Source organism: Syngnathus leptorhynchus, chromosome 17 (assembly GCF_054491065.1).
Source record: "Syngnathus leptorhynchus isolate UIUO chromosome 17, UIUO_Slep, whole genome shotgun sequence".
NCBI classification, from domain to species: Eukaryota; Metazoa; Chordata; class Actinopteri; order Syngnathiformes; family Syngnathidae; genus Syngnathus; species Syngnathus leptorhynchus.
The window spans coordinates 8,721,720-8,734,724 of NC_141211.1; the positions used below are offsets into that span (position 1 = coordinate 8,721,720).

Here is a 13,005-nt window from a genome sequence, read left to right on the forward strand (position 1 = left end):
TGAAAGTGGAAAAATAAGTTTTTGTTGGTGTTTTTTTAAATATGGTTTTAAGATGGTTATCATGACACAAGAATTCTTATGCTTTAAAAATGTATGTAGTTGTAAATATATTAAAAATACCGAATTTAAGAATGACGCCAATAGCAAAATTGCGTCATAGCCTGCGACACAGCACAGGTGAGTTGTAAACAAACAGGTGTGTGTGTGTGTGTGTGTGTGTGTGTGTGTGTGTGTGTGTGTGTGTGTGTGTGTGTGTGTGTGTGTGTGTGTGTGTGTGTGTGTGTGTGTGTGTGTGTGTGTGTGTGTGTGTGTGTGTGTGAGAGAGAGAGAGAGAGAGATGGGCCATAGATTCAAAAGGCAAAAAGAGAAAGATTGCTGATGAGAACAGAGGCTATGGCTCTGAAAATTTTGGGTCGTCGAACCCTGCTCTACCCTAACTGCAATGCAGTTCCACACCAAGCCTGCAATGGGCGACAACACGCCTTTGGCGTTCAGCAATTGCCTAAGAAAACATCACGAATAAGTAAAATCCCGTCGTTCTTAGCGGTGTGAGTCAAATTACGTGGCAGTGAGAGATGGAGTTACTCGGCTTGATCGCCTTGTCCCTGTTACTGGGCGCTCTGGTGAGTCTGGTCGCTTTTGCTGTGGGGAAGCGGAAAGAAGAACTACGAGAAGAATCCGTGCAGACGAGCAGTCGTGCGGGTAGGAGTTGACAGGATCATTGATGCTAACGTTAGCGTGGCGATTGCACTTTGATAGTCAGTAGAGTGTTACGTGCTCTTATTCCCGCTGTTGTTGCCGCACATGCTCACACGCGCATCATTACGTAGCTGCTTGCTGAAACGGGAGATGGCGATGACTCAACTCTGACCTGTTACCCATGTCGTTCTTTGCTTTGAAACCAACTGTGGAGCTGAAATAGTCTGTTACGCACTACGCGCCGTTTCTGAAGTACAGATACAAATGATGTTCTCTCTGGCCCATATTATTTCTTGTTGAATTGAATGACAAGTAGCACGTTTCCAACGGCACCTGTTGAGCCCTTGAATCGTAAGGGTTAAGAAATCTATTGTTTAACCCGTCCATTTCCTACTAACCATTGCGCACCATTGTAGTGCAGTGCATAAAAAAACGTCTCACGACGGATGATAGCGGAGTGATTTCAACATGTTGGAAACAGCTAAGACTCCCACAGAAGGTTGTCTTAAATCTCAAGTCAAAACCGCTGCGCCTTTCTATGCTTCCAGCTGAAGGGGTCAGGGCAAAGGAACCGGCAGCAAAGAAACTCAAGCAGCAGCAGCAGCAGCAGCAGCAGCAGCGCAGCCGCAAAGACAAATTGTCACAACATAACTTCAGCCATCCCCTGTTGGCCTCCACGCTGAAAGTAAACGCCAAAGTTGTCAACCCCTCAATACGGCGTCGCAGAGAAGCGCAGATGACCCGACAACAAAACGTCACAAAGGTTTTGCTGTCTTTCTCAGGGCCACGTCGGCAATGTGACCTGCCTGGATTTCAGCAGCAACGGCAAATACTTGGCGTCATGCGCCGACGACCGCACCGTGCGAATATGGAGCACCAAAGACTTCCTGGAGCGAGAGCACAAATGTCTGAGGGCCAACGTGGAGCTGGACCACGCCATGCTGGTGCGCTTCAGCCCAGACTCCAGGTTGGTTGCGTGGCATGTTGGGCACCCGGGCTGGCCGCCGGCCGCCCTTCTTTCCATCAAAGTCGCATTTTCGGGGCCGTCAAAACAGCGTCTTGGCGAGACTCGCTGCTCACCTCCTTTTCCTCGGTCGTGTGTCGCCCCTTCCACCCGCAGGGCCTTCATCGCCTGGCTGGCTAACAGCGATACAATGCGCGTCTTCAAAATGAGCAAAAAGGCAGACGGGACCACGAGCATCAAGGTGAGCCCCGACGACTTCCCGGCCAAACATAAGGGCAGCATCCTCAACATGGCCATCGCGGAGACCGGTACGTAGCCAGAAATGTATGTTAAAAGAGAAAGACCATCACACCCTAGCTGTCAATGGGCCGTTCGTCGCAGGCAAGTTCATCATGATCGCCACGACCGACACCACCATCTACATTTGGGACCTGAAAGGTGAAATACTGGCCTCTATCAACACCAACCAGATGAGCAATTCTTACGCCACCATCTCCCCATGCGGCAGGTTAGTCGTCGCGTCTGGCGCTGCGCAAGTGAGCGAAAGCGTGACATTTTTCTCTCAGGTTCGTGGCGTCCTGCGGCTTCACCCCTGACGTCAAGGTGTGGGAGGTGTGCTTTGCAAAGACGGGCGAGTTTAAGGAGGTGACGCGAGCCTTTGAGCTCAAAGGCCACTGTGCGGGAGTCCACTCATTTGCCTTCTCCAATGACTCTCGCAGGTAGAACTTTGTTTCTTTATTGCCTTTGCGCATTGCTGTCGTCCAGAATGGCAACCCGACATATCTTCAGGCTCTTGGGTTTCAATGAGCTCTTTCTGAAACCTGCGCCGATCAGCGGAATCAAACGCTGAGTTAGGCTTCTCCCGTACTCTTTCAGAATGGTGACGGTGTCCAAAGACGGGACGTGGAAGTTGTGGAACACGGACGTGGAGTACAAGAAGCAGCAAGACCCATACCTGCTCAGGAGCGTCGCCTGCGCCTCATCCCCTGGCAGCCTAGCGGCACTGTCGCCCGACGGCCGGGTGGTGGCCATCAGCCACGGCCGCGACGTGGCCCTGTATGACGCCTCCAGCGGCCAACTGGAGAAGCAGCTGCTCAACGTGCACAGCCTCGACATCACAGACCTCCGCTTTGATGTCACTGGCCGCTTTTTGGCATGCAGTGGGGACAAGGCCATCCGAGTGTTCCACAACACCCCCGGCTACCGAGCCGCCATCGCCGACATGCGGGAAATGCTGAGGACCGCGCAGAATGAAGCCACAAAGCAGAGGCTGAAGCAGCAGATCAGCGACGCGCAGACCGCCCTTGACGCCGCCCTGGCCGCTCCTGTCCAATGAGCACGCCTGAACTGAGTGTGATTGCCTTTTCGTGGAGTTTTCATTTTAAAGTAAAAAAGGAATCTTTTTCAGTCAAGATAAACACTCGGTCTCCATTTGTACTTTCTCTTTCCCTCTAAAAATAAAACCTATTTTGAAATGGGAGGGGGGTCTAAAAGTTTGATAAATATAAACGTCTATAGCAGACGTCTAATGTCAATTAGACGTCTTTTACGGGATAGACGTCTATATGTTAGTGAAGGGAATTCCAGTTCTTTTAGGTGAACTGAATCTTTAGACTCAGTTCACTCAAAAGATTCGTTCAAACGAATTGTTCAACGAATCGCCTCAAGACTGATCCGTTTTCTCTTTTTTTCCCAACATCCAGTGGAAACAACCCATACACATCACACAATACAACTAACCCACACACACAAAATTATTATAATATATATATAATATAATGAAAAATGAAATTCCTCCCGGACGCTTTATCAGGGGCCAAAATAAGGACGTGTAAGGGAAAATGAGGACGTATCAAAGAATCGTCCCTCACGCTGAAGCAAATCCACCTGATTTAATTGTTATAAAGTCATTTTGAAAAATATGAGTCTCGTCTCTATTGCATGGTCAGTTCTAAATACCTTTCTACTTAAAAAAAAATCGAAAGGTCGCTGTTTGTTCACCGTTTGCATTGTCAATAAAGTTGTAGGTTGTCAAAACGTGACCCGGAAGTAGTCGCTTCAGGAAAGGACGGGCATCCACGTTTTTTCCTCGCCGTACTTTCGGCATGCTCCGGTGAGGTGTTCGTAGACATGGTGGATATTCAGCCGATTACGGCCGTGCCGGTCCGGACGGCTAGCGCCCTCCATCAGAACCGAGTCTTCCTCGACTTCTTCTGGGATTTGGCCAAACCCGATCAGGAAATTCGTCTTAGAGCGGTGGAAAATCTTCTGAAATACCTAAGAGACAACAACGAGGTGGGCTACGTTCAGCCATGCGTATTGTGGCACACTACACTGGAGCTATTTAAAGTCTTGTTCCAGTGTTTTCATGACGTCTTAATCCTTGACTTGGTTTTCTTCACGAACCATTGTGACCTCTACGTCAAACCACAGCATAATTAATCGAGTTAAAAACGTATCCATTATTGTGTGCCAACACTGCCAGTTCAAATCAAAAGATTAATTCATTTAGCGCATCGTCTGAAAAATAGAAAGTAATTGATCATTTACGCAGTATACCTGCCATTTTAACATCATTAATATGAACGTATTTTGCGAGTAGAACATTTTAACCAATGTAATTGATATGCAAATAATGATTTCCGTGTTATGTATTCTGTTGTTCACAGGAGGATAAGTTGGAGTACACGCTCAAGAAGTTGGTGGACGGACTTGCTCACACGCGGGAATCAGCGAGGCCAGGCTTCAGTCTAGCTCTGGGTCAGGTGAGCGAGGATTCCGACGGCTGTGCCCCATGCTTTGACCCGTTGAGTGTTTGTGGTGTGACGCCAAAATTATGTTGTTTCCACCAGCTTCTGACTGCGTTTAAGGACATCACTCTGGAGAACATCCTAGACAGGATCAAGGAGAAACACAATGTGCAAACAGCCACAAAGGTTCATTTTCGGTGGGGGCGGGATTCGAATACGCTATAAGAAAAAAGATTATTTCTTCTTCTGCAGAAATTCGTCAGAAATGCTGCATTTGGCAGCTTGTTTGGCGTCCTTGCTCTCCATCAGTCAGGTCGCCTTTTCAAAGTAAGTACGTAGGAACACATGTTGTAAATTTGAGCACAACTTTTCTATTTTGCACCCACGCAGGAGCCCCCAGTGGTGCTGGGTTGTGTGGAGCTTCTGCAAAACCTCACCCAGCAGCGACAGCACCTGAAGGACCTGCCCAACAAGACCATGATGGACATCCTCGCCGAGGTATCAACGGCACAATAAGGCTTTTTAATGATATTTTTTAAGTGTAAATTGTTTTATAACCAAGCTCCATAAAATCACATTTCTGATTTATGCACAGTAATCATCACAGTCTCCCCCGTGTCGTTGTCCCGGCAGGTCCCCAAGAAAGTATTTGAGGAGGTCCTTCTGAAGGCTCTGCAGGCCGACATGGCCTCGGCTTTCCAGACTCCAGAGCAGCTGCAACTGCTGTTGGTGGCGCTGGAGCGCTTTCCCCAGACCCTCCAACCCAAGAAAGTAAAAAAACTGTTGGGCTCTTCGAAGATCATCAACGACGACAACATTGGACAGTAAGAATTGCCAAAATGTGCACCTAAATTCTTGGATAGTCACTAAAAAAACCTAGTTAGTCATGTCCTTTTTTATTGTACTCGGGTCCAAGTAATAATTGTACTTTTAATTAGTAATTAAATTAATTAATTTACTTGGACCTGAGGTGCACTTGCACTGTCTTGATGCCTAGGTGCTATGCTAGACTCGGATTAAGATTTTTTTTTTTTTTTTATTAGTGCTTTGCTGCCAAGTGTGTTGAAGTGAATTGAGGATTCATCTTTTGTCAAGGAATGATGTTCAGGGGGTTCATTTAGACAAAATGAGTACTTCTGCTGCCATCTTATTTTTCAACTGTTTGGTAAATCCCAAACCTTTTGCGTGGCTTGATTGAGGGGTGAACATCGGAGAATACGCTGTAAGAAAAAACAAGCCCGCATTGGCCTTTGCTGAACTCTCGAGGTGGGCCCGGTTCTCTCTCTCATAGGCTGACACACCTACTTAAGATGGCCACCCGCTCGGCAAAGAAGGAGTGTGCCCTGCCACCGTTGGCCCTGGACCTCCTGAAGCTGTCCTTGAGGGAAGACAGCTTCCAGCTCTTCTGGAATAAGGCCGTCGTGGAGGGAATGCTGAAGGAGCACTGGGGGCCCACGCAGTGAGTTTTGTGCACAAGAGCATGAGCAAACGGGAAAGTGACCCCTAACCCGCGCAACTGAGTTGACATTTGAAATTGACCATCAATTCTTCTGTGCGTATTTTGTTTTTTGTGTAGCTTTGTGAGTTTCCGACTGTTGGGCAGCGCTTTGCCCCTGCTGTCCCTATCCCAGCTCAGAGAAGTTCTGTCAGGGGAGGTGATGAAGCAATACGGCGATCACGTGGTGTCTGCCCAGGTTAGTCAGGATTTCTTATGGTCGTCAGCTGCGACGTAGACGTTAACCACGTGGCCTTCTTACTTGGCCACGCTGATAACACAAGTCCTCCATGTTTGATGAGGAATGTTGAATGAGCTCGCACACAAATTGCTCAGATTATTTTTATTTTTTTTCCCCCCTGGTTCGTTACTAGGCAGAGTTTGTTACATCTCTAGCTTACGCCCTTAAATGGGCCTCTGGGGATAAAAACAACTCAATATGGGGTCAAGATCGGACCGATCCGGGGACAGATTGTTTTGTGCGTTGGGTTATTTTTATTTTTTTTCTCCTCGGTCACCCCAACATGGGTGTAGCGGCTGAGTAGACCGTCTGAGTAACACACAGTTGTGTCACTGTGAAGCGATGCCACAAGGTAGTGCCCTGGATGCAACTTGCAGGAAATGGCTCATTGAATTGTTTTGCAGAAACAAGATCACTTCAAGCTGGCACCCGAGATGGACGCTTATGTGTCCGACTTCCTGGCTGGCTGCCAGGATACTGAAAAGCAGTTGGCGGTGATGGTGGGCTTCACCTCGCTCGTCAATCAGGGCTACCCGGTGGTGCCGTCCGTGTGGCGCGTGGTGCAGCACCTACAGCCGGCGGCGCTGCAGAATTATGTGGCGTGGCTCAGGTCCACCTTCCTGCGGCCCTGCGTGGACGAGTTGCTCAACTTCACCTCTCACAAGCAGATGGAGCGCAAAGAAGAGTTGAAAGAGTGAGTCCCGAGGAATCTAGAGGATTCCCGAAAAACCAAAGGGAACCTTGAGAAACCCGGGAAGCAGAGTGAGCACTCACCGACTCGTTGTCCTCTTCAGGCCCCCCCAATTTCGCCTGAGGAAGTGGATCGTGGCCAGGCTGGTCTCCATTGTGGACAACAATCACGTGAAGAAGGACGAGCAGCTTATCATGGACATTGCCAGGTATGATGCATCATGATGACCAAGAACTCCTCCTAGCGCTGAAACTGTATGACTAAAAAACTCACAAATGATGTTACCATGTGACGTCCCGCTTTTTTTTTTTTTTTTTTTCTCCAGATTTGTCTTTTTCCACACCTTCTTCAGCGTCAAGAAGTCCTGCGCTGACATTCCAGAAACCGAAGAGAAGCTCCACATTCCACTGGATGGGAAAACCAGAGCGCTGATGGTCACGTCTTTCTTTGGGTGGGAGTTGTTTGATGAGAATGAGATGACATTCGAGTAGCATTTTTGATTGTTTTGTGGAGCTTGACTGTGGAACGTACATCCACCAGGCTCCTTTTATCCGTGCATAACTTGCCGCTGGCCGATGAGTCGGTGGCGCCCCAGAAGCGCCCGACGGGCATCCTGTCCGACGGCTCCTTATGGCTGGAGCGCCTGGTCCGGTACGCCCAAGACCTGATCAACAAGCCCGCATTGGTCCGTCCCGTCCATCCCCTCAGTGAGGAGCAGAGGCAGGCCTGGGACAGGTCGGCACCGTGTATTGCCTCATTGACTCTCCCACGGCGGTGAGGATTGTCATCGCGTTTGTTGCCCCTTTTCTCTCAGCGTGTTGGAGTCGGTGGCGTACCTGAAGAAGAAAAGCGGCAAAGGCCACTCAGCGGAGAACACTGCCTTCCGGCAGCTCTTCCTCTTAATTGGCATGCACCTCTTCAAGGTATGCTGACACTGGCTCGGTGCGCTCGGCAAGCAAATGAGCAGAAACAAAACGGACCGCGATGCTTTTGACCAAGGCTCCGGATGAGCTGCTGGACGTGATGAAGGACCTGCAGAGATGCGTGGATGAAGCGCAGGAGAAGACAGCCAAGAAGAATCGGGAGAAAGGTCAGCTGCTCGTCACCAAAGCAAAATGTAAAAGGGTCAGAGTGGTCGAGCCCAAAGCAACAAAACCAAAAGGAACGGGCGAAAAAGACACTGGTGGCATTTTTTAAATGAAACAAATTTGTGTGTGACTTTTATTTGGGTAGCCAGCAAGCGGGGGGAGGCGGAACCCCAGTGGGTGGAGGTGATGGTCGACATCTTGCTGTCGCTGCTGTCCCAACCTAGTCGCCACATCAGGCAGGTGTGCAAGAGCGTCTTCGCCTCCATCTGCCCCCACGTCAATGCTGCCGCCCTCACCGCCATCCTGGACGTAAGCCCGCCCGCCCGCCCACCCGTGCTGCTCGCTGCCCGGGTGGTGTCACGCCAGACTTGTCTTTATTGCATAGGCGCTGGAGCCGGATGAGGACGCAGACGGGAACGGCCCCGTGCTGGTTCTGGACGACGCAGAGGCGGCCGAGAAGATGGAAACGGAGAATGACATTGAGGAGGACACGGTGCTTGACCTTTTTTGATTTGGTTTCCGCTCCAGCCGCTGCCTCGACTTGAAAGTAGCTTTTGCCCCAAAAAAGGAAGACGAGTCAGACGGCGACGACAGCGACGAGGCCACGGAGGAGGAGGTGGACCAAAACTTCAAATCGGAGCTGATGAAGGTGCTGCAGAAGAAGAACGCACTGGTGAGGCTTTGGAATCGGAGAGCGAGTGGCACCACGCTGTTTGCACGAGTGCGCATGTGTGTAATTTAAACTTTCCCCCCCTCGAGAGCGCCATCGGTACAAGATTGACATGATCCCCGAAGCTCCCCTGTCCTTTTTATCAGCTGCCGATGATGACATCATACGTTGTTTTCAGGCCGCAGAGGAGGATAGCAGCGAAGATGACTTGGATGATGATACCATGATGGAGCTGGACAAGAGCCTGTCGGCGCTCTTTTCGGAGCAGCAGAAGAAGGTCCTGGCCAGGAAGGACACCGTGGCCAAAATGCGCAAAAAGAAGACACTGTTGTTCGATTTCAAGATCAAGGTAGGTCGGAGACCATTTTCCATTGGAATTGACTCCCAACGTAAAAAGGGGGGAAAAAAAGCGCCTGGTCTTTGTGATTGTAGGTGCTGGACCTGGTGGAGGTGTACGTGTCCCGGCAGGCCGACAATCCTCTCGTTCTGGACCTTTTGGAGCCTCTGCTGTCCTTGATCGAGCGAGGGATGGCGTCGGGCAATGAGCAGCAGGGGCAGGAATTTCTACGCCGGGCGGCGGACATTTTCAAGTAACACACTCCTCCGTACTCGCAATGAGCTCCCATAACAAAGCCACTGCCATTTTCTTTTCTTTTTGTAGGAACCAGCTGTGCAGGTCCAAGGGCTACTGCAAGACAGCACAAGACCGACAGGAAGAGCTTCACATACTTCTGAACAAGCTGATGACAAAAATGCAGAAGTTGTCCGAGTCGTCTGTCGGCCTCTACTATTTCAGGTCCTCCTAAAATGGCTGACTTAGTGGAGTGTGGTTCCTTGACACTTTTTCATGGCGGAGAATGGATTCAATTCGTCATAGGGCTTTTCTTGGGTGGAGGCGGGGGGGATCTAATATCACTAACTCTCCACTAACTAACTTTCCAACATGACCGTCTGAAGCCAAAATGCAGGCTGACCTTCTGGGACTTTGGTGTTCAAACTTTGTGCACTTTTCTGTCAATTGGTGAAAGTTTTCATGGGGCTGTTTTTTTATTTATTTATTTATTTACGCGCCAGCATTTTCCTTCTATGAAACTCCAAAATGGCATATCTGTTTTGTTTTCAGTGCCGCTCTGTACGTCGTCAAAGTGTTGCGAGGATCTCCGTCCGGCGAAAGCGTGGACGGGGCACTGGTGTGCAGGGTTACTACGCCAGATGTACGTAACTAATCCCCCTTCTTTGAATGAATCCTTTTGTTGCTGTCTTTGATCAATGGGGCTGTCCTCAGCCCAACGCCTTGCTCATCACTCGTCTCAGAAAAAGCTTGAAAGCAAGATGAACTAACTGCCTTGCGGGCTGACGTCTGGCCTCTTGTGTGCGTGCAGTTGCGCTTCATGGGCAACGTGGACGTAGAGCAGGTGGCCGGAATCTTTCAGGAGGCGCTTAGCCACTTCATGAGTCGCAGGAAGAGCCCCCTGACCACCCAGATGTTCACCGACCTATTTGCTCGATTTCCGGTGAGTGAGTGAGTGAGTGAGTGAGTAGGGCGCAGCGGATGGCGGCGCTAATTAATACGACGCGCTCGTCGTATGTGTGCATGCACGCGCTAAGCTAATACAAAAATCAAATATAACGTGGACACACACACACATATTATAATTATTATATTATATTTGTTTTTTTTTAATTATATTTGTTGACATTATATCCTGTGTGTGTGTGTGTGTGTGTGTGTGTGTGTGTGTGTGTGTGTGTGTGTGTGTGTGTGTGTGTGTGTGTGTGTGTGTGTGTGTGTGTGTGTGTGTGTGTGTGTGTGTGTGTGTGTGTGTGTGTGTGTGTGTGTGTGTGTGTGTGTGTGTGTGTGTGTGTGTGTGTGTGTGTGTGTGTGTGTGTGTGTGTGTGTGTGTGTGTGTGTGTGTGTGTGTGTGTGTGTGTGTGTGTGTGTGTGTGTGTGTGTGTATAAATATATATCATGCAGGTTTTGTGTGTAAAGCTGTTGAACGCGACTGTGCAGCACATCGGATCGGGCGTCAGGGAGCACCAGCAGGTGGCGTAACCTTCATTTCGAAGCAGATCAAGTGTCAGCGCAAACGTTGGACGTGTTTTGTGCGTACAGGGCCAGGCGTGCTTGTTGCTACTCCGTGCCATGCAAAACAGGGATGTGCAGAAGCTGATGAGCGGCGTGCCGTGGTTGCATTTGTGCACCGAGGTGGTGGCTCAGCTCACCGCGGTGAGTCCATCATTGAAACCCCGAAGAACAAAATTATTGCTCTGTATCAAACCGCAAATGCAAGTTGGAATATTGCCTCGTGGCTTCTGGTCCCGACCCGATGCCAAGTTGATTCAATGGGCCACTATCTCCTCAGGCTTTCAAGCTGCAAGGTCAAATGGAGAACAAGGCTCTGCGGGAAAAGACAGTGAAGGCGCTGGAGCTGTGTCGCTTGCTGGTCAAACTCATCCAACTGCAGGTAGGTCGTACATGAGCAGGAAACAAGATTTCAAAAGAAGGAAATAAAAGGAGGACATCTGATGTCTGTATAGAAGCTGTCTGTGGACTTGGAGGCTCTCAAGAGTGCCCTGCAGCTCCTCCCTGAAGTGTTTGCCTTCAAGAAGACAGGCAAGCTAGAGGACACCTACTGGACTGTCATGAGACACTTTGGAGTCACGTGAGTGCCGGAACGAGCCAAGGCTGCCACTGCTTTTACAAGGTTCACAATTGCCACATGCCGCTTTTTTGTCTTGCTTCTATTGAACATAGTTCCACGGCACCCGATGGGGGTGTTTTTACTGAATCACGGAGGGCGGGGGTGGTAAAAAAAAAAAAAGTGGTTCTCTTGAGATACCACAAGATAGCAGCAAAACACCATTTTTCTTGAAACTCATGGATCACCACAAGATGAAGACAAAGAGCAGTGTTTTTACTTTGCTCATTGGCTGACTGACTTAAGGTCATGGCGGTTAGGTTCCCCACAAAAACAAACACAATCCTCTTTACTGACACAAGACGTTGACGTCAGCTTCTCCTATCAGGGTGTCCGAGAACGTACTCAGTCCTCTTGTTTATCTTTGTCACCGTCAGGAAGCCGACGATGGAGAAGATAAAGCCCGCCAAGGATGGTGGCCAGCAGCAGCAGCCGCCGCCGCTGCAACGGCCTGCCAAGAAGCAAAAGGGCTTCCTGCCAGAAAGCAAAAAAAAGAAAAAACGACCGCAGCCAGTCTTGGAGCCCGCCGCAGCCACCAGCTCGGCCCCGATGGCGGACCACGCGAGGGTGAAGAAAGGACAGGGCAAGACGAATAACAAGAAAAAGACAAAGCGGAAGGCAGTTGGCGCGCCGGCGTTGCAGCCCGGCCCAGCCAAGACGAATAACAAGAAAAAGAAAAAGCGGAAGGCAGTTGGCGCGCCGGCGTTGCAGCCCGGCCCAGCCAAGAAAAGCAAAATGCAAAAAGATTTTGCATTTTAAAAAAGAAAGATTAAAGAGGAAGTATAAAGGTGAACTCTTTACTATGGGTATTATATATTTTTTTGGGGCTCCTTTTTTTTTTTTTTTTTTAATCAACCTTTCATGACCCTCGAAAAAGTGCAAGGATGGGAATCCTAATGTTTTTAATGCATGACTGCTTTTTTCAGGGAAAAAATAACATTAAAGCCCTTTTTTTTTTTACTGCTGGGGATTCATCACCACATTGCACCCACTCGTCAATCTATTGTGTGCATCACCAAAGCTGTAATGCTACTCCATTTGTGCTCTAAGCCATTTTATGTTGGCTGGCGCAGATCATCATCATAGTATGCTTTCACAAGCATCAAGCAATGGATGTCTCTCAACTTCCTTCATCTTAACCCAGATAAAACTGATATGTTGATAATTGGTCCAGCTTGTTATTAACATTTATTTAAGGAAACCACTATAACTATAGATAACCGTACTATCACTCAGAGTGATACTGTAACTAATATTTGACCAAACGCTCTCCTTTCAAAAGCACATCAAGAATATAACCGGAATTGCGTTTTTTCACCTTCGTAATATTGCTAAGATTGGCCCAATCCTCTCGACCGGTGATGCGGAAATTATTATGCATGCGTTTATCACGACGCGCCTGGACTACTGTAATGCGTTATTCTCTGGTCTTCCCAAATCCAGCATCAAAAGTCTACAGTTAGTACAAAATGCTGCTGCAAGGCTGCTCTCACCGACAAGACAATTTGATCACATTACCCCAATATTAGCCAATTTACACTGGCTCCCGGTCCACTTAAGATGTGACTTCAAGGTTCTTCTATTAACCTATAAATCACTGCATGGCTTAGTGCCTTCATATATCGTCGACCTAGTTCCTTACGTTCAGTCTCGTAACCTTCGTTGGCAAAACGCTAGTCTTTTAGTGACACCGAGGGCCAAGAAAACG

At 48.9% G+C, this 13,005-nt stretch overlaps 2 protein-coding genes across 2 annotated transcripts; both read left to right on the forward strand.

Moving 5' to 3' along the window:
- The first annotated feature begins 440 nt into the window (after nucleotides 1-440).
- tbl2 (transducin beta like 2) lies at nucleotides 441-3,574 on the forward strand. The gene is made up of 7 exons (XM_085935055.1): nucleotides 441-702; nucleotides 1,248-1,384; nucleotides 1,482-1,666; nucleotides 1,820-1,971; nucleotides 2,045-2,171; nucleotides 2,230-2,382; nucleotides 2,540-3,574. Exons 1-7 carry the CDS (start codon nucleotides 576-578, stop codon nucleotides 2,997-2,999), a joined length of 1,341 nt encoding a protein of 446 aa, XP_085791181.1. The 5' UTR covers nucleotides 441-575; the 3' UTR covers nucleotides 3,000-3,574.
- Nucleotides 3,575-3,680: 106 nt separating this feature from the next.
- mybbp1a (MYB binding protein (P160) 1a) lies at nucleotides 3,681-12,462 on the forward strand. The gene is made up of 27 exons (XM_085935044.1): nucleotides 3,681-3,958; nucleotides 4,333-4,428; nucleotides 4,516-4,599; nucleotides 4,666-4,740; nucleotides 4,804-4,911; nucleotides 5,047-5,237; nucleotides 5,705-5,872; nucleotides 5,990-6,107; nucleotides 6,554-6,843; nucleotides 6,944-7,048; nucleotides 7,166-7,291; nucleotides 7,381-7,575; nucleotides 7,655-7,763; nucleotides 7,840-7,930; nucleotides 8,074-8,237; nucleotides 8,314-8,421; nucleotides 8,497-8,601; nucleotides 8,777-8,947; nucleotides 9,031-9,188; nucleotides 9,260-9,394; nucleotides 9,722-9,812; nucleotides 9,981-10,112; nucleotides 10,574-10,642; nucleotides 10,712-10,825; nucleotides 10,962-11,063; nucleotides 11,137-11,261; nucleotides 11,675-12,462. Exons 1-27 carry the CDS (start codon nucleotides 3,794-3,796, stop codon nucleotides 12,054-12,056), a joined length of 3,777 nt encoding a protein of 1,258 aa, XP_085791170.1. The 5' UTR covers nucleotides 3,681-3,793; the 3' UTR covers nucleotides 12,057-12,462.
- Nucleotides 12,463-13,005: the final 543 nt, after the last annotated feature.